Source organism: Onychostruthus taczanowskii, unplaced genomic scaffold (genome assembly GCF_017590055.1).
Source record: "Onychostruthus taczanowskii isolate IOZ18803 unplaced genomic scaffold, ASM1759005v1 scaffold61, whole genome shotgun sequence".
NCBI classification, from domain to species: Eukaryota; Metazoa; Chordata; class Aves; order Passeriformes; family Passeridae; genus Onychostruthus; species Onychostruthus taczanowskii.
Window position 1 is genome coordinate 385,983 of NW_024503790.1, and position 26,789 is coordinate 412,771.

The following is a 26,789-nucleotide window of genomic DNA, read 5'->3' on the forward strand; positions in this document are numbered from 1 at the left end:
TTTAATTAATTAAAGCATCAGACAGGACTTGCCTCTTTTCAACAAGCCTGTTTTCTTCCAGAACACACTTCTCCAGCAACTTGGAGTTGCCCCTTTTTCTGAAGGTCCGTGGCCTCTCTACATCCACCCTCAAAGTTTGTCTGTGCTGTCCCGACTCCTCCTGATTTGGCAGCATAAAGCCACTGCCCAGGGAGATCCTGATGTTCCAGAATGCCTTAAAGTCTGGGAAAGGTGAGATCATTTAATGTTAAGCTGGAAATCAGTCATCTCTTACCTCTCTCATTTCCTGTCAAGTGAGAATTCTCTAGCCCCAGCATTCCAAGTGTGTGTGTTCACTGATCTGTGATGGTGCTGGGGGGAGCAGAGAGTCAGTCTGCTGTGCTGGGGAATCCTTCACCCAGAGCCCTTGAAATGAGACCTGCACTCAGGAGTTAGAGGGGAGGAGGCTGAATTGCAGCAAGACTGGCTGTAAAAAGGGAAGGAGGATCCCTTATTTTTCAGTAGGTTTCTGATAGGTCCTTTTAGGATGGTGCTGAGATTGTTCCTCTCTGCCATTACCTGGCTTTCACTGATAGGGTTTAGGTGGTTTAAAGCTCTAATGAACAGGTTTGAATCACCCCTTCTCCATTTGAATGATTGTTCCTGTTTTCCACTAAATATATTTGCCACTGATTTAATTTCTGTAGGTTTTACTGCTCACACGGTCTCATTCCAATACATAATGTAGTGAACATTTGTGAAATTGCCAGTATTAGAACAGTAAGCAGAAAAATAGAATTATTTCTAGTTAAAGAGATTTTAAAGAGGGATCTAAACTTGGCAAACTTCCTCTCCTGTTGCCAGGTTTGTGGGCACCCTGAAGCAAAACGCCTTGCAGGGGACTCTCCCCAGTGACACAGAAGATCTGAATGTGGAGCATCTCCAGCTGCTGCTGCTCATTTTCCACAATTTCTCAGAGAGGGGCCGCAGATCCATCATGCTGCTCTGTATCCAGACCATTGTGGAGCTGACAGCAAACATGGAGACCCAGCAGTGTTCTGTGCCTCTCATTGTGGCACGGCTGCTGCTGGTGTTTGACTACCTGCTGCACCAGTATTCCAAGGCCCCCGTGTACCTGTTTGAACAGGTAAGGTTTTGGCATCTGGGTATTTAATTGGTCACCCAGCAGGAATCTGTAATGGGCACTCATTTATGTGTTCTTTCCGTGACCCTTGTGAGTAAATCAGTTTTGATGTTGTTACCAAACCTCAGAGTTCCAAGGAATGATTAATTATGGCTGGTTCCTTGCAGCAGGTTCAGTTGGAGTGTAAATTCTTGGTGTGACTGGTGTTTTAATAAATCCTAGCAAGGACAGGATGATTGTCCCACCATATCTTTAAAATCTCAAGTATTTGGCTGTTTATTTCACTAATACCTTTTGTACTTCCTTGATTTAGTGTTTGACCATGGAGGTTTTTGGGACTGTCCTCGTTAATGGGACCGTATGGTGCTTTGTGCTTGGCTTTTCCAACTGTGGAAAGCTTGGCCATGGATTTAAACTGCTCAGTCCAGAATAAAAACCATCAGGGAGGGTCCAGGGCTTCCCCCAGAAGAGTGGAATATTGTGTTTTGAGTAGGACTGTTTCTATTTTGTGTTTCTTTCTCTGTGGGGTGGTATTTTCCCCCTACCCCTCAGTGACGAGAATGTCATGGGTGGGTTTTTGTTTGTTTTTTTTTTAATTCAGGTACAATATAATTTGCTGACTCCACCCATTGGCTGGGTGAGTGGATCCCAGGACAGCAGCAGACGAACGTCTGTCCCACTTTATCATGGCTTTAAAGAAGTGGAAGAAAACTGGACCAAACACTGTTCATCAGGTAAGAAAGAAAATGTAAGGAATTTTTTATTGCAAGATTTGCTTTTATAAATAAATGAGAGCCTTTTCTGTGCCTTGGTTTGGGCATCTTTTCCTTCTTTTAATGGCCATAGTTACAATAGGTAAAAATGCATCTAATAATGCAAGAATTGTTTTATTAAACAAAATGCAAAGTTGTTCTCTCCTAGGAGTATGCAACAAGTAATTAAAAATAAAAGTGTGAATGTATTTTGCCAGGATTGTAGGAATAAGAATGCTTTGGCTGCCTGTGCCACAGGTTAGAGCACCTCCAATGTGTCATGGAGCTGGCTTGGGATCTGGTAGTGGTCATACAATGCAGAAGGTTATGGGGATGGAGGAGAGGACATAACACAATGTTTAAACTGCCACTTTGAAGGTTATTTTTTGTTCTCACATTCCAGACTCTGCTCCACAGCCCAGGTTCTACTGCATCCTGTCTCCAGAAGCTTCTGAGGATGATCTGAACCGTCTGGATAGCACGGTATGGCACTGCTGGTAGAGACTTTCTGGAGGGCCATGGGGGTTTGCCAAGTGCCAGGGGGAACAGACAAGAAGGAAAGACTTGATTAAAAAGAGGGACCATGAATCTTTCACTAAACGGAGAAAAGAAGAGTGGCCATATAAGATAATATGGGATTCCTTCTTACCCCTAGTTGGATGTCAGGGCAGTCACTGTGCAAAATCTGTGAAGAGCTGTTGTAGTACTTGCAGGAATGCTTGGGATTCAGACAAAGACACATTAGAGTTGTTTTCTCATCACTTTGTTCCAGCTTTTCCCTGGGTTTTGTTGCCATCAGGGTTATGGGCTCTGTCTCCTGCCTGCTCCTTATCCCCAGTCCATTGATCCTCAGTCCCAACAGTGCCTCTCTCTGAAGTTTATTTTGCAAGGTTTTGGCTGGAGGTATTGTGAATGCTTAAAGAGCTTTGCAAAGCAGGGGTCCTGATTTCTCATCTCCTGCAGGTGTGTGAGGTCCTTTTCTCCAGGGCTACGAAGTACGACGAGCTCTATGCAGCCCTCACCTCATTACTGGCTGCTGGCTCCCAGTTTGATACACTCAGGAGGAGGGAGAACAAAAATGTCACTGCACTGGTAAGATTGTCTTGCTGCCTGTATTGAGGAATAACAAGTTTTCAAACTTAGTATTTTCAAACAAAGTATTTAACCAAAGTATTTTGGACTGTGCTTGGAGTAATGAGGAACTTAAAAATCTCATAGCTAACCATAGTGTTTGTGGTGGCTGCACATCTCTTGAGCTTTTAATTTGTAATGTGCTTCAGACTTGCTGTAAGTCCATGGTAATTCCAGGAGGTGTGGCTAGAACACAATTAAACAGGAGAAAATTGGATCATTTTTTCTTTTCTCACTCCTGTGTTGCATATTTTATTGTTTAGTATGGCAGAAACTCAGTCCAGAATGTGTTCATCTGATTTGGCACATCTGCAGGAGTGTGGAGTCCCTGAGGAGATCTTTCAGTAGCTGTAATGATGGAGACTGCAATCTTTCTGTGCTAATTTTTCCAACTGTTCCTCTGCTCAGGAAGCCTGTGCCCTTCAGTACTACTTCCTGATCCTGTGGCGGATCCTGGGGATTTTGCCTCCCTCCAGAAGCTACATGCACCATTTGGCCATGAACACCCCCGAGATGAGTGACTGCGACCTCCTGCACACCCTGCGCTGGTCTTCCCGCCTGCAGATCCCGTCCTACGTCGTGTGGATCAAGGTACAGCCTCAGCTCCGTGGGGGTGCTGACAGTGACAGTGTCAGTCCTCTGTGCTGACTGCACGTAGGATTTGTTCTGGGGGAGCTTGTGCCTGTCTTTTCTAAACTGGTTAATTCCAGAGCACTGTTCAGGTGTGATGGATCTGGGTTTTGGCGTTTGTAGGATCACCTTATCAAGCAGGGCATGAAGGCTGAACATGCTGCTCCTCTCATTGAACTGACCTCCAGCAAGTGCATCTCAGTGAAGTACGACGTGGAAATAGCAGAGGAATACTTTGCTCGACAGGTGAGGTGTAGGACTGCAGCTGGACATATAAACTTCTGCTTCTTTAGGATTATCTGCACTTACTGTTCCATCTTCTGTGTTTTCAGATCTCTTCTTTCTGTGCTGTTGACTGCACAACCATTCTCCAGCTGCACGAAGTCCCCAGTTTACAATCCATTTACACCCTTGATGCTGCCATCTCCAAGATCCAGGTTTCTCTAGATGAGCACTTTTCCAAGTCAGCTGCAGAAACTGATCCCCACAAGTCCTCAGAGATAACCAAGAACCTCCTCCCTGCTACACTGCAGCTCATTGACACTTATGCTACTTTTACCAGGTACAGTCCTTGGGATTTCCAACAGGAATACAATTTCCTGCTGTGCTTTGGGCTTCCTCTGCATTTTGTGTGTTGTTTTCTTAGAAGTGCCTGGGAGTTTTATAGTCTGAAGTAATTACTTTGTCCTCTAGAGGGTCCATTGCTTTAAAAGAAGAATAACAAGTAGCTTCTCAAGCCATGCATGGGACTTAGTTGTTTCTGAGTAGCCTCCTTGTCTGATCTTCCAAGGCTTCCTTGCAAGTTTGCAAAACCAGCTTTTCCTCCAAAGATAAAACCACCTTCTAGGATAGTGCTACCTAAGGTTATTTCTCTGGCATAATACTGAGGCTGTCAGACCATCAAGAAAGGGGGGGGTTAATTCTTACATTAAAACGTCTAAATTCTTCTAAACTCTCGTTAGAACCTGTGTAGAAGAAAGCAAAAGTAAATCAGCTTTTTCTTTTTGGGCACTTCTCCTGGTAAGTAGCTTAGAGAGGATAAAAGCCCAGAAGTCCCTTGGTGTGAGATGAAGTGTGGGGCAGAACTTCAGAAGTTTGTGTTTTATCTGTCACTCCACTGACACACTTAGTTGTGAGCTGCAGAGCCGGTTGCTGAGGTACATCCCTCCCTCCTGCCTGCAGATCCTACTTGCTGCGGAGCCTCTCGGAGGAGGCCGCCTCGGACAGCAGACCCTCCGAGGAGAAGCTGCGGGGCTACGCCGCTGTCCTGGCCATTGGCTCCAGCCGCTGCAAGTCCAACACTCTGGGTGAGGGCCGGGGCGGGCTGGGCTTCAGGGTGCCTCCCCCGTGGGTGAATCTTCCCACAATGCTTCCAGTACCCGATTTCAAAGTGATCTCCACCGCTGTTTGAACGAGTGAGTTGTGCTGCCAGCAGCACACTGCAAAGTCTCTTCAGTATCCTACCAACTGAAACAGCTGAGCAATACTTGAAAGGGTCATTATCTTGTGAGCTCCTCTGGATCAGTGAAAGGTTTTTATAGCCATATTGGAGCTTGTGGCAAGGAATAACAAAAGGAACTACAAAATGTTGGTATGCTGAAGACTTCTGTGAATTAGTATTTGTGCCATGTTTTCTGCAGTTTTACTGAAATTAAAGAATGCTCTTAAACACTTGGGGATGATTTTTACTTGTAGACTTCTGAATTTATTCAGTGCCTGATTGTTCTGTGTAACTGCAGGTCCAACCCTCGTCCAGAACTTACCATCAGCTGTGCAGACCCTGTGTGAATCCTGGAACAACATCCACACCAACGAGTTCCCCAACATCGGTTCATGGGTGAGTGCAGCTGCAGGCATTGCTGGGAACGGGGGCAGTGTGTGGCTGTGTCCCACATCCAGGGCTCTGATGTGTGTGTGTCCCTCCCCAGCGCAACGCCTTTGCCAACGACACCATCCCTGCAGAAAGCTACATCAGCGCCGTGCAGGCCGCCCACCTGGGCACCCTCTGCAGCCAGAGCCTGCCCCTGGCAGCCTCCCTCAAGCACACCCTGCTGTCCCTGGTCAGGCTCACCGGGGATCTCATCATGTAAGTCAGGCCTTGTGTTACGCTGTGTGTTCCACACACTGCTGGGTGCTTTGCTGTGTGTCCTGCAGGGCTGACTTCAGGCTGTGTCTGTGCAACACTTACTGACCTGGTGCTGGTTCTGACCTAAACCTTCCAGTTCACAGTTCCAAATACCAAATGAATGACAGACAGTCTTTCTGTCTTCCTGTGGTATCTCCAAAAGTAAAGCTCCCTGAGGGAAACCTTTTTGTCAAATATGGACTTGAAGAAAATGGGATATAAACTGACACAATACGGATCTAACTAATGCATTTGTGTTTTGTTATCATTCACTTGTGTGAAGTTTTTAATGTGTAAGGAAAAGTGAAATGCCATTTTTTTTCCAGGGACTTAGTCTAAAGTACTCTGAAATCAAAAAGTAGTTGTTAACACTGCAGACAAGCCCCAAAGCCAGGATATATGATAATGGGACTGTCTAGGCAGATGCTGTAACTGTATATATGCAAAAGTAACATGTAGAGTTTCCAAAGGGGAAAATGGCTGGGCCGGTGTTTTTATCCCACCTTTCCAAAAGGGTTTAATCACTGGCTTCCATCCAGAGCTGTGCCTCACATAACATGAATTCTGGTTTCCAGTAGGGATGATCTGTGGTACATCATGTGGAGAATTAACTTGTGTCCTTTTCTTTTCAAGCTGGTCAGATGATCCGAACCCGCCCCAGGTGATCCATTCCCTGCTGCCCCTCCTTCTGGAGACCAGCACAGAGAGTGTGGCAGAAATCAGCAGCAACTCCCTGGAAAGGATCTTGGGCCCAGCGGACTCCGATGAGTTCCTGGCACGTGTTTATGAGAAGTTGATCACGGGGTGCTATAACATACTGGCCCATCACTCTGACCCAAACAGGTAACAAAACTGTCTGCAAAGATTGGCTACAGCAGGGTTGCTTCTGGAACAGAAAAAAATCAGCTTATTTTTATCTGCTGAAAGCTTCTGTACTTGTATACTATAAATATGAGATTTTTTTTTTCACATTACCAGAATTGTGGAGTGGGGGTGAGAGCAGGAGAGAATGGGGAGGAGTAGCGGTAGAAGAGACTTAAATGTGTAGAAGGAGCAGCTCTTTATAGGAATTTGTGTGTGAGGTGTCTGAAGGGTATGGGTTATTTCAGGTTTCTGGCTGGGACTTGCCTTACAGCATCATGTGTCCCTTTGTTCTAATTTGGTGGATTTGTTGGTGTTCATGTAAAGTTGTTCATCAGTTGTTTTTCTCCTGTCGGTTGGAAAAAGAGCTGCTTTCAGTTGGAAAAATTACTGGAGTTGTAGTGGCAAATAGATCACTTACGGCCTCTCAGAACTGTTGTGATTGTTGAAGTTGTTTTTAGATGTTCTTATTTCATCCTCATGTATTTGATCCTTATCTGTTCCTCTTTTCATCCTCAGTGGCCTGGATGAGTCCATCTTGGAGGAATGTTTGCAGCATCTGGAGAAACAGCTGGAGAGCAGCCAGGCCAGAAAAGCCATGGAGGAATTCTTCTCAGAAAGGTGAAGTCACCATGGAAGTTGTATTCCAAGGACTTCATTTCTCGTCCTTTTTCTGTTAGCTTGTCAGTGTAAACACCGAGGTGATGTTAATGCCATTGTGCAGGAAAATGCAGACTCTGTAGAGCCAGGTCATCCTTCAGGCAGTTCAGGAGAGTGGGAAGAGGCTCTCAGGGGGAGAGGACCTGGATCTTTGTCCAAATCAAATACTGAGTGAGGCCTTGCATGGTCAGTGGGGAATCTTGGAGGATGATTGTTCTGTCAGAGCAGGTTTCTGAGAGATGTTGCTCCAAGCTGCAAATTCTCTCAATGCTTCTGTGGGGCCACAGGTTGATAGTTTTCAGAGTGGGGAGGGGTTAGAACCATAAAGGTAAGTTGTGCTGGCAGCAGCCTAGAACAGCCAGAACAGCTGTGATAGAAACAGCCTAGCACAACCACAGTGTTCTGAGTGTGAGGTGAGCAAGAGGGAAGGCTTTCTCCATCAGAAAGCTGACCATTGCCTGGTTTTTCTCTCTACCTGTTGAACAGTTCAGAATGAAAGCAGCCTGGTGGCTGTATGTTGTTAGTATGGGAGGGAAAGACAGGAAAGAAAATCTTGACTTCTGTTTTGGAAGCCAGTTCAGCCCTTTTGTGACTGGATATGTAGAGAACACTGAAATGCTACTGAGGAGCCCTTTTATGAGTTTTGGTCTGAGCTGGGTTTGCTGTTTGACTGCAAGCAGTTTCTGTGGTTTGGCTGCTGAGCAGTGCTAACACAAACTCCTGCCAGTCTGAAACGTGAGGGCGGAGAGAAATGAAGCCAGTGGAAAAGGGGAGTGGGCTGCTCTTTACAAAGCTGATTTAATTCTCCCCTCTGTACAGCGGAGAACTGGTGCAGATCATGATGGCGACAGCCAACGAGAACCTCTCGGCCAAGTTCTGCAACAGGGTGCTGAAATTCTTCACCAAGCTCTTCCAGCTGAGTAAGTGCCAGTAGGATCTCCTCCTTCCTGCCTTTTCCACTTCACACTGTCCTTGTATTGTCTGAGATTGGAAGGTGCTTGGAAGAAAATCTGTGGGAGGGAGTGGGATCACGGCTTCATGCTTTCAAGGAAAGCCATTTGCACATGTGTTTCTTGGAGTATCTGTCACTGACAGTAACTTCCCCCCCAGCTGAGAAGAGCCCCAACCCCAGCCTGCTGCGCCTCTGTGGCTCCCTGGCCCAGCTGGCCTGTGTGGAGCCTGTGAGACTGCAGGCCTGGCTGACCAGGATGACCATGTCCCCACCCAAGGACTCAGACCAGCTGGACGTGGTGCAGGAGAACAGGCAGCTGCTGCAGCTCCTGACCACTTACATTGTTCGGGAGAACAGGTAAAGCACAGCCTTGGTCCTGTCTTGTGCGTGCTCTGCATTCCTCTTGCTCTCTAGAACAATCTTCTGGGAGTTGTTGCTGGTTCTTTGTGGTACCTGTGTGAAACTGTCCTCTTTTTGCTCAGCCAAGTGGGGGAAGGCGTGTGCACTGTTCTGCTCAGCACTCTGATACCAATGGCAACGGAGATGTTGGCCAATGGGGATGGCACGGGCTTTCCTGAGCTGATGGTCGTCATGGCAACTTTGGCCAGTGCAGGACAAGGGGCAGGACACCTCCAGCTTCATGGTGCTGCTGTGGACTGGCTGGGCAGATGGTAAGAGTGAACTCTGTACTGCTGATGTTTGTGGGGGTTTTTTAATTTCTTTTCTGGTGTTTTGGGGACAGAAATTTGTGTTTACAGATAATCTCTTCTCTCTTAGTTTATTGTTTGTTGTTTGGGATATAAAGTGTCTGAGGGAGGCAGATCTGTGTCCATCTGTTCCAAACAATCACGTTTTGTTTCTTTACTCTGGATGGTTTAGTTACTGCATTTATGCATTCCCTGTTGTTAATCTAAAGCAAACTGAATGCTTGAAGCAGTTGGTCTGGGCTGAGTTTATACTTCCCAAAGGCTGTCAGCTGGAGTGAGGGGTTTTGGACTCCCCATCCCAGGAAGTGTTCCAGGCCAGGCTGGACGGGGCTTGGTCCATCCTGGGATAGTGGAAGGTGTCCCTGCCCATGGCAGGGGATGGAATGAGATGGGCTTTAGGATCCCTTCCATCCTAAACCATTGTGTAGTAATTCCCAGTGTTCTGTGTTGCAGCAAGAAATACCTGTCTCAAAAGAACGTGGTAGAGAAAATGAATGCCAACGTCATGCAAGGGAAGGTAAGACTTGTGCTGGTGCTCCACTTCAGGAAGGACTTCCAGGCACGAGTTCAGCTCTCCTGGTTTGGTGGGACAGAGCCTGGTTGGAATTTTAAAGCAGTTTGGCCAGGGGGTCGCTCTCCTGTGTTCGCGCCCTGTCGCAGCTGTTGTGGGCTGTGAGCTCTGTGGGCTCTAATTTTCCTTGCCTTCTGCTCCCCAGCACGTGACAATCCTGGAGTGCACGTGCCACATCGTGTCCTACCTGGCCGATGTCACCAACGCCCTGAGCCAGAGCAGCGGGCAGGGCCCCAGCCACCTGTCTGTGGACGGCGAGGAGCGCGCCATCGAGGTGGACTCGGACTGGGTGGAGGAGCTGGCCGTGGAGGAGGAGGACTCTCAGGCTGAGGACTCGGTAGGCAGCAGGCACAGTGGGTGCTGCAAAGGATTGGAGGGCTTATTTTGCACCTCCCAAATCACTCAGCTTATCAGTTGAGATTTTGTGTTCACTGAGTGAAGGACCCTACGTGCCAGGTCTGGAGAAGAGGATCTGTCATTCCTGCCTAGATGTGTTGACTTTGTGATGTCAACAAAAATTTAATATTTATTTTTTTAACTAAAAGGAAGAAATTTAAAAAATGGGTTTGTTCCTACTGGTTGGCTTGCAATTACTAGTTTTTGTATCAGCAAGCAACTTCAATTAGTACTTTAAGTGCTGTTGGGTGGTGAAAAAAAGCTGTTAGGATATGTTCTTTATTTTTTTTTTGTATCAATATTTTTGTTGCTGTTTCTTTTTCATGTTAACCATTTCATGTTACTACAATGTGTCACCGTCTCTTCTCTTCATGTGGTTTGATACCAGCTGCCTTCTAGCTCAGTGTTGCTGAAATTTGCTATTAAAATGTACTTTTGGTTTCTTGGGAATTTATTCTGTACATGTACTTCACTGTAGCTGCAGTTATGACACCTTCCTAAAACAATTTTCTTCTGGATAGGATGAAGATTCTCTCTGTAATAAACTCTGTACCTTCACCATCACACAGAAAGAATTCATGAATCAACACTGGTAAGAATCTCAAGCTTGTGTTCAGAGTTTCAGGCTGGTATTTCTGGCCATTGGGAAGGAAACCAGTGTAGTTTGTGATCCTCAAGGCACTGCCTGTCAAAACTCACCTGGCTTATTTTGGGCAGGTACCACTGTCACACTTGCAAGATGGTTGATGGGGTTGGTGTTTGCACAGTTTGTGCTAAAGTTTGTCACAAGGATCATGAGATTTCCTACGCCAAGTACGGATCCTTCTTCTGTGACTGTGGAGCCAAGGAGGATGGCAGCTGCCTGGTAAATTCTTTTATGTCTTCAGATTTTCAAGTCCTTTACAGTTTTCTGTTCTGCAGTAGGTTATGTCAGGATTTGTGTGCACAGGAGTGCTAGGACTTGAAGGCTTCGACTTTATAATGAACCCTCAGAATTTAAAGCTTACCTGGAAATTATTTTTTTTGCACCAAATAAGAGCATTGGTGCATCTGTGTCCTAGTGACTCCTGAGATTCCACCTGCCTTTACAGAATTTGCTGCACAGCAAACAACACCTTTTTCCTTGTTTTCCACTAGCAGCAAATGAAATAATTATATCTGAAATATGGAAAGTTTTTAATCCTTGGGTGGAGAGTCACGTGCAGGATGTTATTTCTTTAGAACTGTCCTCGAATTACTGCTTTTGCAATCTGTGTTCGCTTCATCAGTAGCCAGGGTGAGCCTGGTTTGGGATTTTAGTGCTACTCTGTCATTCCCAGGCGTTGGTGAAGAGAACTCCCAGCAGTGGGATGAGCTCTACCATGAAGGAATCAGCCTTCCAGAGCGAGCCCCGCGTGCCCGAGAGCGTCATCCGCCACGCGAGCACGTCCCCAGCTGAGAAGGCCAAGGTCACCATCAGCGAGGGCAAGGGCCCCGACGAGGAGAAGCCCAAGAAGAGCAGCCTGTGCAGAAACGTGGAGGGCTGTCGAGAGGAGCTGCAGTCCCAGGTATAATTGTCAGCTGCTAAACAGAGATGGGCTCTCCTGAGGATCTTGGGCAGGCTGGGTTGGCTATAAGCTGAGATGAGAGGGTCAAAAAAGGGTGTCAGTCTTTAAAAAGCAGTTTATGTGCAGCTCCCATCAGGAGCATCTTGTTCCTCATTTGCCTGATCTGTTTCTTGTAGGCCAACTTCTCCTTTGCACCTTTGGTGCTGGAGATGCTGAATTTCCTGATGGATGCCATCCAGGTCAACTTCCAGCAGGCTTCAGCCATGGGGAGCAGCAGCCGTGCCCAGCAGGCTCTCAGTGAGCTCCACACTTTGGACAAATCAGTAGAAATGACGGATCAGCTGATGGTATGGAACAGAAGGAATTAACAGTGTGGATGGGGGGAGTGGCTTTTAAACAGACACATTCCAGTGACACCCTCTGGATGCTTTCCCTGGCTCAGGTGCCCACCCTGGGCTCGCAGGAAGGTGCCTTTGAGAACGTGCGCATGAACTACAGCGGGGACCAGGGCCAGACCATCCGGCAGCTGATCAGCGCGCACGTGCTGCGGCGCGTGGCCATGTGCGTGCTGTCCTCGCCCCACGGCCGCCGCCAGCACCTGGCTGTCAGCCACGAGAAGGGCAAGGTGAGCCCCCACACGGAGCCCTGGGCTCCGGGGGGAAGGGGAGCAGTGCTGGAGCTGCTGGGCTCCAGAGGGAAGGGGAGCAGTGCTGGAGCTGCTGGGCTCCAGAGGGAAGGGGAGCAGTGCTGGAGCTGCTGGGCTCCAGAGGGAAATGGAACAGCGCTGGGCTCTCAGGGAAATGGAAAAGTGCTGAATCCTGTGTTTCCCAAGGGAAGTGGAACAGTGCTGGATCCACTGGGTTCCCAGGGAAAGGGAACAGTGCTGGGCTCTCAGGGAAATGGAAAAGTGCTGAATCCTGTGTTTCCCAAGGGAAGTGGAACAGTGCTGGATCCACTGGGTTCTCAGGCAAAGGGAACAGTGCTGAGGAACAGGCAGGACTGTGGTTTGTTCTGCCCATCTTGAGATCTGGTGTGAAGTTTTGTGTAGCTATGGAGAACCTCTCATAGGAAAAACTGTTAAGGAAAAAGAGCTCCTGCAGCAGGAACAGTGAGAATAGCTCACTGCCATCACCCACCTCACTGCAGCCACCTGAGAGGAGCTTGGAGTCAGGTGGGTGTCCATGACCCAGCAAAAGGACAAGAGTTAAGGTGCACCAGGGGAGATTCAAATTAGTTACCATAAACAAAAATTTGTCCGTAGGAGTGGTCAGATATTGGAATAAGTTGTCCAGAGAGGTGGTAGGGTCACCAACTCCTGAAGTGTTCAGGAGGTATCTGTACATGGCACTTGGGGATGTGGTTTAGGAGTGATTATGGTGGGGCTGGGGTGATGGCTGGACTCAGTGATCTCATGGATCCGTTCCAGCCTTGATGATTCTGTGGTTCTGATTCAGAATCAACTGAGTAACTGTGGGATCTGGAATTGAAATGCTTGACTCCCTTCAGTTATAGTCAGATAACCATGTTCAGTCTGTAGTTCTGGTTCTGTAACTGTGGGATCTGGAATTGAAATGCCTGAGTGCCCTCAGCTGCAGTCAGATAACTGAGCTGGTTCTGTGGTGCAGATCACAGTGCTGCAGCTCTCAGCCCTGCTGAAACAAGCCGACTCCAGCAAAAGGAAACTGACCCTGACCCGCCTGGCATCGGCGCCCGTCCCATTCACTGTGCTGAGCCTGACTGGGAATCCCTGCAAGGAGGACTATCTGGCTGTGTGTGGGCTGAAGGTAAGTGCCTGGCAAACCCTTTTCCAGGGAGCTGCAAGCATCAGCTGAAAGCAGCTGTGTTTATTTCCTCCGAGGAGTTAGCACAGAGCTGCCTCCAAAGTTCTGTCACTAATTCAGCTCCTGATTCACTTTCTTACTAGGTAGATAAGGTAAAAGAAGCAGGACCTGGATGAACAATATAATTAATGAGACAGTGCCTTGAAATAGTATTTCTTAACATATTTTAACTGATTTTGTTTTAAGACAAGAGCCAATCTTTGGCTCTTGCTTAAAACAAAACACACCCAAACTTAGTGTGTTAAAACTAGTCTGTAACACCTAGTGTTCTTTGGCAAGAACTCCTCTTTTTTGTATTCCCCCAAATTTAGATTCAGCTTTGCCAGTGCAGAATCTATAGATGTGTTATTTAGCTGAGAAAAAGCTGTGCTCTCTGTCGCTTTTTCTTTTCACATCTTCATGTTATTTATCTTCACTGTAGGAAACTGAGATTTAGATTCTCTGAATCATTATTTGCTGTAAGAGAAATGCTGACTTTTAAGTCCATTCTTGGCTTCAAATATTTGTGAACACTTTGTTTTAATATTTAACCAATTTTCTCCATTACTCCAGGATTGCCATGTGTTAACGTTCAGCAGCTCTGGATCAGTCTCTGATCATTTGGTGCTTCATCCCCAACTGGCCACTGGGAATTTCATCATCAAAGCTGTGTGGCTGCCAGGATCTCAAACAGAGCTGGCCATTGTCACTGCAGACTTTGTGAAGGTATGTCTGGCCATGAGCTGTTGATGATGCAGCTTCTGGCAGACATCAGAGGCTGGATCCTTGGGGAGTTGCATGTGGGAGAATGTAGTAATATTCTTAGAAATGAATTGGAAATATAAATTTGGGATGTTTCTTGCAAGGAAAAGCAAGCCCAAAGAACTTAAAGAGAAAAAAAGCCCCAAACTGTAACATCTCCTGGGGATCTCCTCATCTCAGCTCTTGTTCATTTGCACTGTCTTGTATCATACAGTTAATTACAATTTAATTACAGTAATTAAATTGGAATTAAATTGTAATAATTGATTAAAAATTGTAATCAATTATTACGATTTATAATCATTGTAGTTAATTATTTCCTTGGTTCTTCCCACAGATTTACGACCTCTCAGTAGATGCCTTGAGTCCAACTTTCTACTTCCTCCTACCGAGTTCCAAAATCAGGGATGTCACTTTCCTGTTCAACGAGGAGGGCAAGAACATTATTGTGATCATGTCTTCTGCTGGCTACATCTACACACAGCTCATGGAGGAGGCCAGCAGTGCCCAGCACGGGCCCTTCTATGTCACCAATGTGCTTGAAGTCAACCACGAGGACCTGAAGGTGCTGGTGACTTCCCTTTCTCTCTTTTTTTGCATCTTCCATTTGAAGGAAGAAGTTTCCTTCTTTTTCCCTTCTCCTTTTAAAGCCCCCTGATCTAGATCAAGGAGCTTTCTCATTCCTCTAAAGAGAGAAATATCCTTACAGTATAAGGAGGTGGGGGTGAAAATTAAACCCTTGATCCTTTCATCTAGAAAATGGAGCATGTTTTCCATGGCTGGCTCTGAAGTCATGCCCAGCAGGATTTCTCAGCAGGGAAATGGCTTCAGAGCAGTGCTGTTCTCAGAGCAAGGCACTCCAAAGGTGCAGGAGCAGAAGGGATAAATCACCATGGCTGGGACTGGAAAGCTGCAGTCAGCCTTTGTTTCTTCTCTTGAGGATGACCTTTAAAATCTCTCCAGTGTTTTTACCCCAGCCTGCTTCAAAACAGGAATAGATGAGAAGGAGACTCTCAGGAAGGTCTTTTATGAGCTGGGCATCCAGGGGATGCTCCATGTGACACTGTCACACAGAGCTGAGGCTCACAGCTCAGGGTGTTACCTACAGCCTCCGGGTGTGCAGGCTCAGCATCCACTCCCAGAGCCTTTGAAGTGTCTGATGGATGAGTTCACCCAGGAGTTCAGCTTAGAAAATTGTCATTTAGGGCTCTGTTCTCTCACTACTGGGGAGGAGGGGCGGCTTTGGGAATAATTCCATCGTAAATTTAAAAGCCTGACAGAGTGTTTGGGGATATTTGTGTTTATGTTAAATGTTGGCATTTCTCTGGATCCCCCAGGACAGCAATGGCCAGGTGGCAGGAGGGGGGGTGTCAGTCTATTACTCCCACGTGCTGCAGATGTTATTCTTCAGCTACTGCCAAGGCAAATCCTTTGCAGCCACCATCAGCCGGGCCAGCCTGGAAGTGCAGCGGCTCTTCCCAATTAACATCAAGAGGTGAGGATCCTAGGGGACACTCCCTGCATTTTTCTTTCTTTCTTTTTATAATAAATATTGCTTATTATTAAACATCCCAGCTCTGAATGGCCAGAAGGTGTGGTGAAAATTCCCTGTTGGCTGATGATTTCTTGCTACTTTTCATGGTCCTGCTGTCCTAATGGACTTGGGTGATCCTTGTGGGTCCCTTCCAGCTCAGGAATTCCATGATATCCCAGCTGCAGGAAGATTAGAAACCAAAGCTGGCTGTTTCAGCAGTGGGCCATGCATGCATTTTGTCCTCCCAGCAGGATTTCAGAGCAGAAAGGTGTCTGCAGAGCAGTGGAGCTGCCCAGAGTGAGCTGCCCGAGGTGCAGCCGCTGGAACCGATGGGATTATCCGCCCCCACCGAGGCGGCCGAGAAGGAAGCCTTTGTTTCCTTTCAGCACCACTGCTGCAGTGGACCTTGTGCATTGTGCATGTTAAGGCTGATTTTCAGACTCCCTTGAGGGAAACCAATCTCTTACTCTGTGAATGTGGCAAGAAAAAGACAGTTCTATTGTGTGTTCTGATACGCAGTGCTGGGCACTCAGACCACAGACTCTTCACTGGCCTGACACAAAGCCACTGTCACGAGTGGGCTCTGAAGGAGAGTCAGGTTCCAAGAGCTCCTGAACTCCAGTTGAGTTTGGCTTAGTCTTTTTGCAGCTCTGTTTCCACTTTTTCCAGTGAGCAGACACTGATTCTCCTGCATTGGTCTTTGCTTATTGCTGCTGGGTGTGTTGAAACGTGGAACTGTTCATCCATTCAGATAAAAACATTGCTGAAAGCCATTTATAAATTGCCTCCTTGATTTGGGGCTTAAAATGCAACACTAAGCCAGTTTTTCCTTGAGTTTGCAGGGTAGGGATCAGGGCTGAGGACTGGGATGCTCGTGGTTTCTGCCTACTGTGGTGACTGTGTTTCAGGTTTCTCACCTGTAAACCAGACACTTGTTTATTAATGCAGTGCTTGAATCTCTGCTCCGTACAAAGCTTTAACTGATTTGAACACTGTGAAATTCGTGTGGTTTTCCTTGTGCTGCTCCTTAAATGAATGTCATTGTGCCCTTTGTCTCTTGCAGTTCCAATGGTGGCAGTAAGACTTCTCCAGCCCTGTGTCAGTGGTCTGAGGTGATGAACCACCCTGGCCTGGTGTGCTGTGTCCAGCAGACCACGGGTGTCCCACTGGTGGTGATGGTGAAGCCAGACACCTTCCTCATCCAGGAGATTAAGACCTTGCCAGCCAAAGCAAAGGTTACTCAGGGTTCCCTGTATTTTTAACTCTTAAAATTTGGTTTCTTGTTATTCTGTGAACCAGATCTCCAGTCTTGGCAGCTTTTGTAATATAACGAGTTTGTTTCTCCAAGCGAGAGTTGCCAAGCCCTTGCCTTGCCTTGCAGATCCAGGACATGGTGGCCATCCGTCACACGGCCTGCAACGAGCAGCAGAGGACCACCATGATCCTGCTGTGTGAGGATGGCAGCCTGAGGATCTACATGGCCAACGTGGAGAACACGTCCTACTGGCTGCAGCCCTCCCTGCAGCCCAGCAGCGTCATCAGCATCATGAAACCCGTGCGCAAGCGCAAGGCAGCCGCCATCAGTAAGCGCTCCTCTCATCACCTGTGTCACTGATTGTCCTGGATTGCAGGATAAGTGTGTGTTCTGTCTGCCATCTGTTAGAGGTGTGGCAGTTACCTTCTGTTAATAGAACAGGATCAAAGTGCCAAAATCTGTCTCAGTTTGAAAAGACAGGTGTGTGCTAAGGAAGGCAGGAGCCTCCCCTGAAATGGAAAATATAAACCCCCTCCCTCTGAATTGTTATGAATTTGAAATTAAGGGACTCTCAGGGAAAGATGTGGGAGCAGGAATAACAGTTCTTTATTAGGGAAGAAAATAAAAATAAAACAAACAATGCAGTAATACAAAACAACCCTGCCAGAGTCAGAATACAACCTGACCCCCGTGGGTCAGGGTGGTGGCACCAGTCCCATTCCATGGTGGCACAGCCCTCCTGCAGTGCCAGATGTGGTTGTGGTGAGCAGGGATCCTGGACAAGGGTGGAGTTTTCTTCTGAAGCTCCAGGGATGGTGTAGAGATGGGCCTGGTCTTCCTCTGGGAATGCAGAGGAGAAGAAAGCTGCTTCTCTGGGAATGCAGTGGGAAAAGGCTGTGCTGGTGTTCCAAATCTCAGATTCTATCCAGGTAGGAATGCTTGGCTCCTCCCCTGGGCAGAGGATCTCCCAATGGGATGGTGGAATTTGATCAGCCATGCAGGGACACTCAGTGGCCATGGACAGAAGAGATCTCCTGGAGGGAGGATTGGTTGTGGAAGAGATAAAGAAAACTGCCCAATGAACAGAAGAGAGCTGCCACACCTCTAACAGATGGCAAATAGAATACACACTTATCTTGCAATCCAGGACACTAATGGAGATGTAAAGATTGATCTACATCATCTAAATACTTACAACACTCATTCTGACAGTTACCTAAGTACTGGCTAAGTGGATAAAATGTTTCCATAGATGGATGTTGGAACCCTGGTTACTGAGAATTTTAGGCTTTTTGCGCTCATAGGCACTGACCCTCAAGAGAGCACTACATTTGACCTGAAGCTGTAGGGAAGCCTTCCAACATTAAATAATAAAAGTAAGATTATTAGTGCATAGTTTAAATAAAAGTGTATTATTCACATAGTGGAAAACTTTGAAGTTTTAAAATACACTTATATATATAAAACAAGATAGAAGTTTTAAGACAGGGACTAGTCCTTCCTTTTCACCTTCTTCTTCATAAGTTTGAGTAGTAAAAAACTCAACAGATGCATATAGAAATACTGTCCAAAGGAGGCAAGTTGTTTCTGCAGGTTTTTTACCACAACTGTGCCTGTTTAGGATGTCTTTTGTCATAAAGATGTCTTTCCTCTTCTAGCAACTCGCACATCCAGCCAGGTGAACTTCCCCATTGACTTCTTTGAGCACAACCAGCAGCTGACAGACGTGGAGTTCGGGGGCAATGACCTTCTGCAGGTGTACAATGCCCAGCAGATAAAGCACCGGCTCAATTCCACGGGCATGTATGTGGCCAACACAAAGGTGAGTGGGGCAGTCTGGGGTCTCTTGGGCTTCTGGGTGACATTACTGTTCATGCTGATGCCATGCCTTGCCTTAAGGAGTCTGCTTTGTTCAAATGACCCCGCATAAGTGCTGTGCCTGGGGGTACTGGTACAACAGACTGAACATGAGCCAGCAGTGTGCCCTGGTGGCCAGGAAGGCCAATGGCATCCTGGCCTGTATCAGGAACAGTGTGGCCAGCAGGGGCAGGGAGGTCATTCTGCCCCTGTATTTGGCTTAAGGTGTGTGAGGTCTTAAGCACTGTGTCTAGTTCTGAGCCCCTCAGTTTGGGAAGGACGTTGAGATGCATGAGCACCTCCAGAAGAGGGCAGTGAGGCTGGTGAGGGACTTGGAACACAGGCCCTGTGAGGAACAACTGAGGAAGCTGGGGGTGTTCAGCCTGGAGAAAAGGAGACTCAGGGGTGACCTTATCACTCTCCACAGCTCCCTGAAAGCTGGTTGTAGTCAGGTCGGGGTCAGTCTCTTTCTCCACGCAGCAACTGTCAGAATGAGAGGACACAGTCTCAAGCTGCATCAGGAAAATTCAAGTTGGATATTAGGAACAAGTTTTTCACAGAAAGAGTGATAAAATATTGGAATGGTCTGCCCGGGGAGGTGGTGGAGTCGCCATCCCTGGACGTGTTCAGAAAAAGTCTGGATATGGCACTTGGTGCCATGGTTTAGTTAAGGTATTTAGGGCATGGGTTGGACTTGATGATCTTTAAGGTCTCTTCCAACCCAGTAATTCTGTGTGATTCTGTGATTCTGTAATTCAGTAAACAGTGGAGGCACCTCTGTACAGAGTCCTTGGCTTCAGAGGGAGTTTTTGATCTGTGGTTTGTTCTCTGCAGCCTGGGGGTTTCACCATCGAAGTGACCAACAACAACAGCACGATGGTGATGACGGGCATGCGCATCCAGATCGGCACGCAGGCCATCGAGCGGGCTCCCTCCTACCTGGAGATCTTCGGCCGCACCATGCAGCTCAACATGACCCGCGCCCGCTGGTTCGACTTCCCCTTCACCCGCGAGGAGGCCCTGCAGGCTGACAAGAAGCTCACCATCTTCAGTAAGGCTGTGTGCACTGCTTGCTCTGACCAGCTGATGGGCTGGTTTGGGATGAAGCTGCTCCACCTCACAGCAGGGAGTTGCCACAATCCATTTGTTTTGCCCTGACTGCAAAAACAGTCTGAGGGGGGAGCCCTGAGCATTTGGTAACTCTATTTATGGCCCAGTTTGTTGCTGCTGTGAGTGAATGTTCAGTAGTTCAGCTCAATGATTTTGTGCTGAGGTAAGAGAAGGAAAGTAGCCTTGCAAAGGAGATGGCACTGTCAGTGGCTGTGTATTAATGATGGTGTAATTGCTGTCCTGGTCCTGTGAAACAAGGCTGGTTTGTATCCAAAAACAATAGTTCTCTCAGTTTTTAAAAACTTTCTCTCATCACTACAGTTGGGGCTTCTGTGGATCCTGCTGGAGTCACCATGATGGATTCCATAAAAATTTATGGCAAAACCAAAGAACAGTTTGGCTGGCCTGACGAGCCCCCCGAGGACTTCCCATCTGCTTCCGTGAGCAACGTTTGTCCCCCAAACCTCAACCAAGGGAATGGCACTGGGGACACCGAGTCAGCTGCCCCTGCTGCTGCCAGTGGGACTGTCCTGGAGAGGTATTTCCACAGTTTTGCCCTTATTTCTCCTTGGAAATGGGTTGTTACTGTGGTGGGCACTTGGGCGCACTTGTGTGCTTTTCCTGATGTGGTGACTGGAGGGACTTAGTGAGTTGTTCTCACTGCCTTACACAGCAACAACTGAAAGCAGGGATTGATTATCTTGGTAGGAGGGTTTGTGGTGGCTCTTGGTTGATCTGATGCAGTAGATCTGTGTGCTTGCTTGTGCTGCCTAATTCGTGTTTCAGCAGTCTCGAGGAGCTCAAAGCAATTTCTGCTGCCCTGGTACATTCTCTCATTTCAAGTTGGCCTTTTTTTGGTCTCTGGAGCTCACAAAGGTCAGGCCTCTCTGAAGTTAAACTCAGTTTTGAGGAAGGCTTTGAGTATGACCCTGCTTTAGGCTTGTGGCTCCCACCAACTTGCCTTGTGGCCCGTGTGCCTCAGGCTGAGTTGTTGTGATGGGAAAGGTGTTGGGTTTTCCCTCGTATCCCTGCTGGGAGCCAAACCCCAAGGGTGACATAATTTAGTGAATAAACAGAACTTGTGTTCTTTCTTATGTCCATGCTGTGTTTTCCTTTGAACTCATACAGTCTGTATCATAAGGGTTGTAAAAGCAGCAAGGACAGGAGGGAAACAGCTCAAAGAGGAGCTGATACTGCTGAAAAATGAACATTTCAGAGGAAACAATCACTGCTCAGCTGTGAGGAAGTGGTGGTTAAGTTTGTCTGACTGAAATTCTCTGGTAGAGGCTCAGGGCTTGAAATTCCAGTTAGGCTCAGTTGAAGGACCTGTTCAGTCATCCTTTAATATTTTGTCTAATAGTTCATGGGATTTTTTCCTGTGTTTATTTTCCCTTTCCTTCCCTCCTCTGCTGTGACATCCCCACAAGATGTCCCTCTCAGCACAGACATGCTCTCTGATTTTTCAGAGCAGTGGGATTATATTCTAAAAATTCAGATATAAAAAAAATATTCTTCCTATTTGGTGTTATCTTCTGAAGGGCCTCTGGAGTAGGAACAGCTGATGGCAGGCAGGAGGCAGCTTTTCTATCCAAGTGTGGTGTCTGCACTCGAATTTAAGCCTGGGTGGTGCTTTAAGTGGTGCTTGGCTTCTGTGTGAGGTGACCTCGTTCATCTCTGTCCTTGTTTTGCTCCAGACCAGTGTGTGCTGCCCAGGTAGAGACCCTGCTTAGACTGACGCTCCCCTGGCTTCCTGATTTCCCCATTTAATTTGCCTTTTGCTTAGAATGTGTTCTAGGGAGTTTTTCTGTGAGCTTTACACATTTTTATTTTTTTTTCCTTTTTCTTTGCTCCCCCAAAGTTCTGACACTGAGTCCCTAACCACCCTGGACCGGTTAGTATGGCATCCTTTTCTCTGCACGAATGAGTGTGTGTCAGAGACAGAACACATGGTGTGGCTTTTGGTGACTGGGGTTTTTTTGTTTTCCAAGTGACATTTGCTTCTTTACATTCTGGTCATTGCATGGCAGATGGTTTAGCAAACGTAAAGATGAGGTGGTTTGCAGATTTTTGCTGTACACAGCATAACTGTTGCTTATTTGACAGACTCCTCTCTGCTTTGTTCCTTCCTTGTGCCTTCTTATCCCACTTCTGTTCCCTCCAAGCTTTATGAGGGTGGCTGTGGGGAGGGGGATGTTATTTATCACCACTAGACCAGACAATTGTTCCTTCTACCTTCCAATCCTACACTGCTATTTTTGTCCTTAATGCTCCCTCTTCCTTGCTTTTTGCTGTATCTTCCTGCTCCTTCTGGTGTGTCAGATGGCATTTCAGGTAGTTCTACCTGGGGGCATGGAGTGCTGCTACAGGGACTTTGCTGCCACTTGTAAATCAGGTTTTCCCTCGGGACAAGTGTTTTCCCAGCCTGCTTCAGCCTCAGCATCCCTCGCTTGAGGTCACTCCCAGTGCTCTGAGTTAATTTTCCTCTGGAATATTTTGTGCTGAAACTCCAAATTGGAAAGAGCAACCTGTGTGAAAATAGCAAGCGAGTAGAGCGTTGCTCCCTTAGCAAAGTCGGTTCCGCTTTTTCCCATGTGTCATAGCCAGCCTTGATCTGCAGTCATCTGTACGTCTGGGGGCCATGGTGAATTGGGACTGTCAAGACAATCCAAGTTATCCCTGCTGCAGGCTGCGTAAGGAAATGTTTTATCCTCTTTGGGAGAGAAAAGCCCCTGTCTTTCAGCTGTGGATTATTAAAGCAGTCCTAAGTTTGTCTGTGAGCGTGAGCCAGGTTTAACTCTGGTCTGTAACACAATGAAATGATATGCATGGTGCCTGTGGCAGGTTTTATCATGCTTTGATTTTGTACTTGGCATTCGTTAGCTGTCTCTGAGCTACTCATGACTGTAGCCCGCATAAAGCAAAGTGCTAAGGAGAGAGAAGGGCTGCTGTACTCAAGCCTGCTTTCCTCTCTCCCTCCAGGCTAGTAGTGAGTTCTTTAGAAGCGCTGGAAAGCTGCTTTGCTGTGGGACCAGTCAACGAGAAGGCAAGTAACTTTCTGAATACATTCCTGAGCTTTGGAGCTGGGGGAGGAGGGGCCAGCTCAGCACTACCTCCTGCAGCCCCGGGGGCCTGATAGGAGCAGAGCCGCATCCCTTTTGCTCAGAGCACTGATCTGAAAGTTGCCTTAGCCAAAAGCGTTTGAAACTAGTTTAGAATGACAATTGGCATTTGCATTTAGCGCTGGTGGGCTTTTTGTGCTGCAGACTGACCTCGTTTACAGAAACAGCAGGGTAGGAGCCCATAAATCTCAAAAGGACTTTTCTTGTGTAGACATGTGAAGTGTTCCCTAAATGTCAAATAGTAAATGGAGGGAGGCTATCAAAAGGGTATTGAGGGAAGGGAGCTGCAGGTACACTGAGTGATGGTAAATATACTGAATAATGGGGTTTGTCTGTTCTTAGGAGAAGAATAAGATTGCAGCTCAGGAACTGGCTACTGTGCTGCTGTCCATGCCAGCCCCTTCCAGCGTGCAGCAGCAGACCAAGAGCCTGCTGGCCAGCTTGCACACCAGCCGTTCAGCCTACCACAACCACAAGGTACTGCCCAGGGCATGGATTTGGGGGCTTCTGGAACCTGCCAGGTCATGGCTGAGGTGCAGCAGAACCCTAGAGAGCCCTTCCTCCATGCAGCACAAACCTCCTGTCTCATTTCCCTTTAGCTCCTGCTGCCTGCCCTGCTGGCTTCTGTGTTTCACCAGAGTTGTGTGATTCTGTGACCTTTTACCATTGGCTGCCCTTCCTTAGATGAGGAATGCCAGATTTCCCCAGGATCTGTCCCGTGGTTGTGCTTCAGCTGCTTTCTTGTGCTGCAGTCAGTTGTTTTTCTTTGCCTGTGTTATCTCTCACTCTGCAGGATCAAGCACTGCTAAGCAAAGCCATTCAGTATTTGACTTCCTCAACCAAAGAAGGAAAGGACCTTGATCCCGAGGTATTCCAGAGGCTGGTCATCACTGCTCGGTCCATTGCTATTATGAGACCCAACAATCTGGTCCACTACACAGAATCAAAGCTGCCACAGCTGGAAACAGGTAGATAAGTCTGTAATTTTCTCTAAGTTTCTGTTGTGATAATTGAAGCTGTGCTGGGGTGTCGGGTTCGGAGTGGCAGAGGCTGTATTTGACACGTGTGGAAGGTGTGTGATATCCTGCTGATGAGAACATCAAAGCCTCTGAAAAAAGCCATTTCAAATAAACTTGGTGTTACCCTCATTAAGGTTTTCCCCTGCACATTTCTGAGAGGTGTTTTTTAATCTGTGCAGAGAGTGAAGAAGGGCAGGAGGCCCAGAAACACGCAGAAGGAGAGGGCTGCACCTTCATTACCCAGCTGGTGAACCACTTCTGGAAGCTCCATGCATCAAAACCCAAAAACGCCTTCCTGGCCCCTGCCTGCCTGCCAGGTGGGAGAACTCTTCCTTTGCTATTGGCAAGCCTGTGGCTTCTGAAGGGGGCTATTTTAAGTTTGTAAGCAGAGAACATGACTTTTCAATGCTAGTGCTGCACTGAGGGCTTTATGATGTGGAGCTGCAGATTCTGCTTCAAAGCTTTTGTTCAGGGGCACGTGTATTGTGCCAGGAAGAAGGGACTGATGATTGATTTACCCCATATTTGGCTTTGTGGGTCGTGTTAGGGAATATTCAGTGGTGCTGGTGTATGGAGTTCACAATATTCCATCAGACAGACAAGACTGGCTCAGTCTGGATTGAAAATCAATATATTTGTGCTGTTCACATTGTGCCTTGATGTCTGCAAACAAAAGATGCTTCCTGCAGTGCCTCACTCTGTGCTGAAATACAGAGAGAGCTGATTTCAGTCCTGCTTTTATTCCTGCTAGGTCTCACTCACGTTGAAGCCACAGTCAATGCTTTGGTGGATATTATCCATGGGTACTGCACGTGTGAGCTGGACTGTATCCATACTGCATCCAAGATCTACATGCAGATGTTACTTTGCCCAGTATGTCACTTTGTTCTTCTCTGCCTCAACCTCTAATTGCACCAAGGGAGGTTTAGGTTGGGCATCTGGAAAAATATTTTTGTGGAAGGGGTGTTCCAGCCTGCCACAGGCTGCCCAGAGCAGTGGTTGAGTCCCCACCTCTGGAGGAATTTAAAAGTGTAGATGTGCCATTTGGGGACATGGGTTAGGGGGATTGGCAGTGTTGGGTTTATGGTTGGACTTGATCTCAGAGGGCTTTTTCAACTTAAATGTTTCCATGATTCTATAGTGGGAAAAAAAATAAATGTGGGCAGAATATGAATACATAGTATAGACACAAAATACAGCCAAAAACACTCAGTGAGAAGTGAATGTAGGAGAATTCTCTCTCCTTGAGTTCTAGTAATGTTTGTTGTGTGCTGCATGTGGAATTACAAGTGTTGCTTTGTGGGAGGTGACTCATGTCCTACATGAACCATGACTGATGAGAGTCACGAGTGCATTTTTAGCCATCTTTCCAAATGCTGTGAAAAAGGACTTGGAGCTTAAGGAGTGTAATGATGAACTGTTCACCCTGCAGGACCCAGCAGTAAGCTTTTCCTGCAAGCAAGCTTTGATCAGGGTGCTGAGACCCCGGAACAAGCGGCGACACGTGACCCTGCCGTCATCCCCCCGCAGCAACACCCCCATGGGTACGCCAGGGCATCCTCTGCTTCAACCAGCAGGGCCTTCTTGACTGCTCAGAAAGGATAAGAAAATAAAGTGGTCTTGTTATAAACCGAGACTAGAAAAGACTAAAATCAGCCTTTTTCCTTTCTTTTGCTCTCCCTTGCCTCCGAAACCCCTTTTTATTTAATAAACTCTCACCTTTTAATTGATATTTTGGGATTCAAAAAGGAGATCTCTCTGAGATATTCCCCTTTCAGTGAGAAGGAAATCTGATCATTTTATCTAGAGAGCAGTAATCTAGAGTTAGTATTTTATGCATGTTTTCAGGTTCTAATAAATCAGTCAAAGATGTGTGCAGATCAAAATCATCAGAGCTCCATCCAAGATAGGTTTTTCAGTTTTGAAGCAAATTGTAGGTGTCAGGAGTCTCTTGGTAACTGAGGGTGGCCTGGGATTTTTCCCAGCATTAGCAGCCTGGTTTGGGATGGGATGAGGAGCTGTGCATTTATGAAGTCCTGCTTTGCCACTCAGGAGATAAGGATGATGATGACGATGACGATGCAGAGGACAAGCTGCAGAGCTCTGGGATAGCAAATGGAGAGCACATCCGACAGGAGAGCCAGGAGCAGAGCGAGGTGGATCACGGGGACTTCGAGATGGTGGTGAGCCCAGTGCTTCTCCTTGGAGCCTTTGAAGTGTGCCAGGACTTGAGTTAATTTAGTTCTGATGAACCTGCTTGTAGTGCTCTCTTACTGGTGGTGGTCTGGGGAAAGCTCTCACTGTGTTTCCTCTCCATAGTCCGAATCCATGGTTCTGGAGACTTCTGAGAATGTGAATAATGGGAATCCTTCTCCTCTGGAGGCTCTCCTGGCTGGAGCAGAGGGATTCCCTCCGATGCTGGATATCCCTCCAGATGCAGATGATGAGACAATGGTGGAGTTGGCTATTGCCCTGAGCCTGCAACAAGATCAGCAAGGTCAGATGTGGGTACTGTTGGCAGGCAAAAAGGGGATGGAAACTGGGAAAACTGGGAAAGAAATGAGGCAGAGCTGTTGGTGTCATCACCAGTGGACCAAAGATAGCAGAACTATGAAATGTACAGAAAATGCCAGAGTTAACTTATGCTCTCAAAGAAAGATGCTCATAAGTTGTTCTCTGTTTGCAGGGAGCAGCAGCAGTGCCCTTGGACTGCAGAGCTTAGGACTGTCAGGCCAAGCTCCCAGCTCCTCCTCTCTCGATGCTGGAACACTCTCGGACACAACAGCATCAGGTAACTGTTCACTGCAACGCATCTTCTTTTTCATATTCTGACCTAAGTAATACCTTAAAATTGGTTT

The 26,789-nt window shown here is 47.1% G+C and overlaps 1 protein-coding gene across 5 annotated transcripts in view; it reads left to right on the forward strand.

Moving 5' to 3' along the window:
* Positions 1 to 26,789, forward strand: part of UBR4 (ubiquitin protein ligase E3 component n-recognin 4) — an 82,344-nt gene that overhangs the window by 12,212 nt on the left and 43,343 nt on the right. For 3 of the 5 annotated variants that reach the window (XM_041419772.1, XM_041419773.1, XM_041419774.1), the window contains exons 18-59: positions 62 to 231; positions 844 to 1,126; positions 1,725 to 1,857; positions 2,279 to 2,358; positions 2,839 to 2,967; positions 3,415 to 3,597; positions 3,760 to 3,882; positions 3,969 to 4,198; positions 4,819 to 4,943; positions 5,376 to 5,473; positions 5,565 to 5,722; positions 6,395 to 6,604; positions 7,142 to 7,243; positions 8,102 to 8,202; positions 8,393 to 8,591; positions 8,717 to 8,905; positions 9,395 to 9,458; positions 9,658 to 9,849; positions 10,430 to 10,500; positions 10,626 to 10,773; positions 11,228 to 11,455; positions 11,632 to 11,802; positions 11,898 to 12,080; positions 13,081 to 13,239; positions 13,849 to 14,001; positions 14,375 to 14,602; positions 15,375 to 15,532; positions 16,635 to 16,806; positions 16,953 to 17,154; positions 18,485 to 18,648; positions 19,518 to 19,734; positions 20,115 to 20,331; positions 21,652 to 21,684; positions 22,773 to 22,836; positions 23,255 to 23,389; positions 23,706 to 23,880; positions 24,111 to 24,248; positions 24,683 to 24,804; positions 25,364 to 25,475; positions 25,984 to 26,114; positions 26,251 to 26,428; positions 26,618 to 26,722. In XM_041419772.1, coding sequence (XP_041275706.1) covers positions 62 to 231; positions 844 to 1,126; positions 1,725 to 1,857; positions 2,279 to 2,358; positions 2,839 to 2,967; positions 3,415 to 3,597; positions 3,760 to 3,882; positions 3,969 to 4,198; positions 4,819 to 4,943; positions 5,376 to 5,473; positions 5,565 to 5,722; positions 6,395 to 6,604; positions 7,142 to 7,243; positions 8,102 to 8,202; positions 8,393 to 8,591; positions 8,717 to 8,905; positions 9,395 to 9,458; positions 9,658 to 9,849; positions 10,430 to 10,500; positions 10,626 to 10,773; positions 11,228 to 11,455; positions 11,632 to 11,802; positions 11,898 to 12,080; positions 13,081 to 13,239; positions 13,849 to 14,001; positions 14,375 to 14,602; positions 15,375 to 15,532; positions 16,635 to 16,806; positions 16,953 to 17,154; positions 18,485 to 18,648; positions 19,518 to 19,734; positions 20,115 to 20,331; positions 21,652 to 21,684; positions 22,773 to 22,836; positions 23,255 to 23,389; positions 23,706 to 23,880; positions 24,111 to 24,248; positions 24,683 to 24,804; positions 25,364 to 25,475; positions 25,984 to 26,114; positions 26,251 to 26,428; positions 26,618 to 26,722 — 6,433 coding nt within the window. The remainder of the gene's footprint in view (positions 1 to 61; positions 232 to 843; positions 1,127 to 1,724; positions 1,858 to 2,278; positions 2,359 to 2,838; positions 2,968 to 3,414; positions 3,598 to 3,759; positions 3,883 to 3,968; positions 4,199 to 4,818; positions 4,944 to 5,375; positions 5,474 to 5,564; positions 5,723 to 6,394; positions 6,605 to 7,141; positions 7,244 to 8,101; positions 8,203 to 8,392; positions 8,592 to 8,716; positions 8,906 to 9,394; positions 9,459 to 9,657; positions 9,850 to 10,429; positions 10,501 to 10,625; positions 10,774 to 11,227; positions 11,456 to 11,631; positions 11,803 to 11,897; positions 12,081 to 13,080; positions 13,240 to 13,848; positions 14,002 to 14,374; positions 14,603 to 15,374; positions 15,533 to 16,634; positions 16,807 to 16,952; positions 17,155 to 18,484; positions 18,649 to 19,517; positions 19,735 to 20,114; positions 20,332 to 21,651; positions 21,685 to 22,772; positions 22,837 to 23,254; positions 23,390 to 23,705; positions 23,881 to 24,110; positions 24,249 to 24,682; positions 24,805 to 25,363; positions 25,476 to 25,983; positions 26,115 to 26,250; positions 26,429 to 26,617; positions 26,723 to 26,789) is intronic. The other 2 variants (XM_041419775.1, XM_041419777.1) reach the window with 1 other exon arrangement.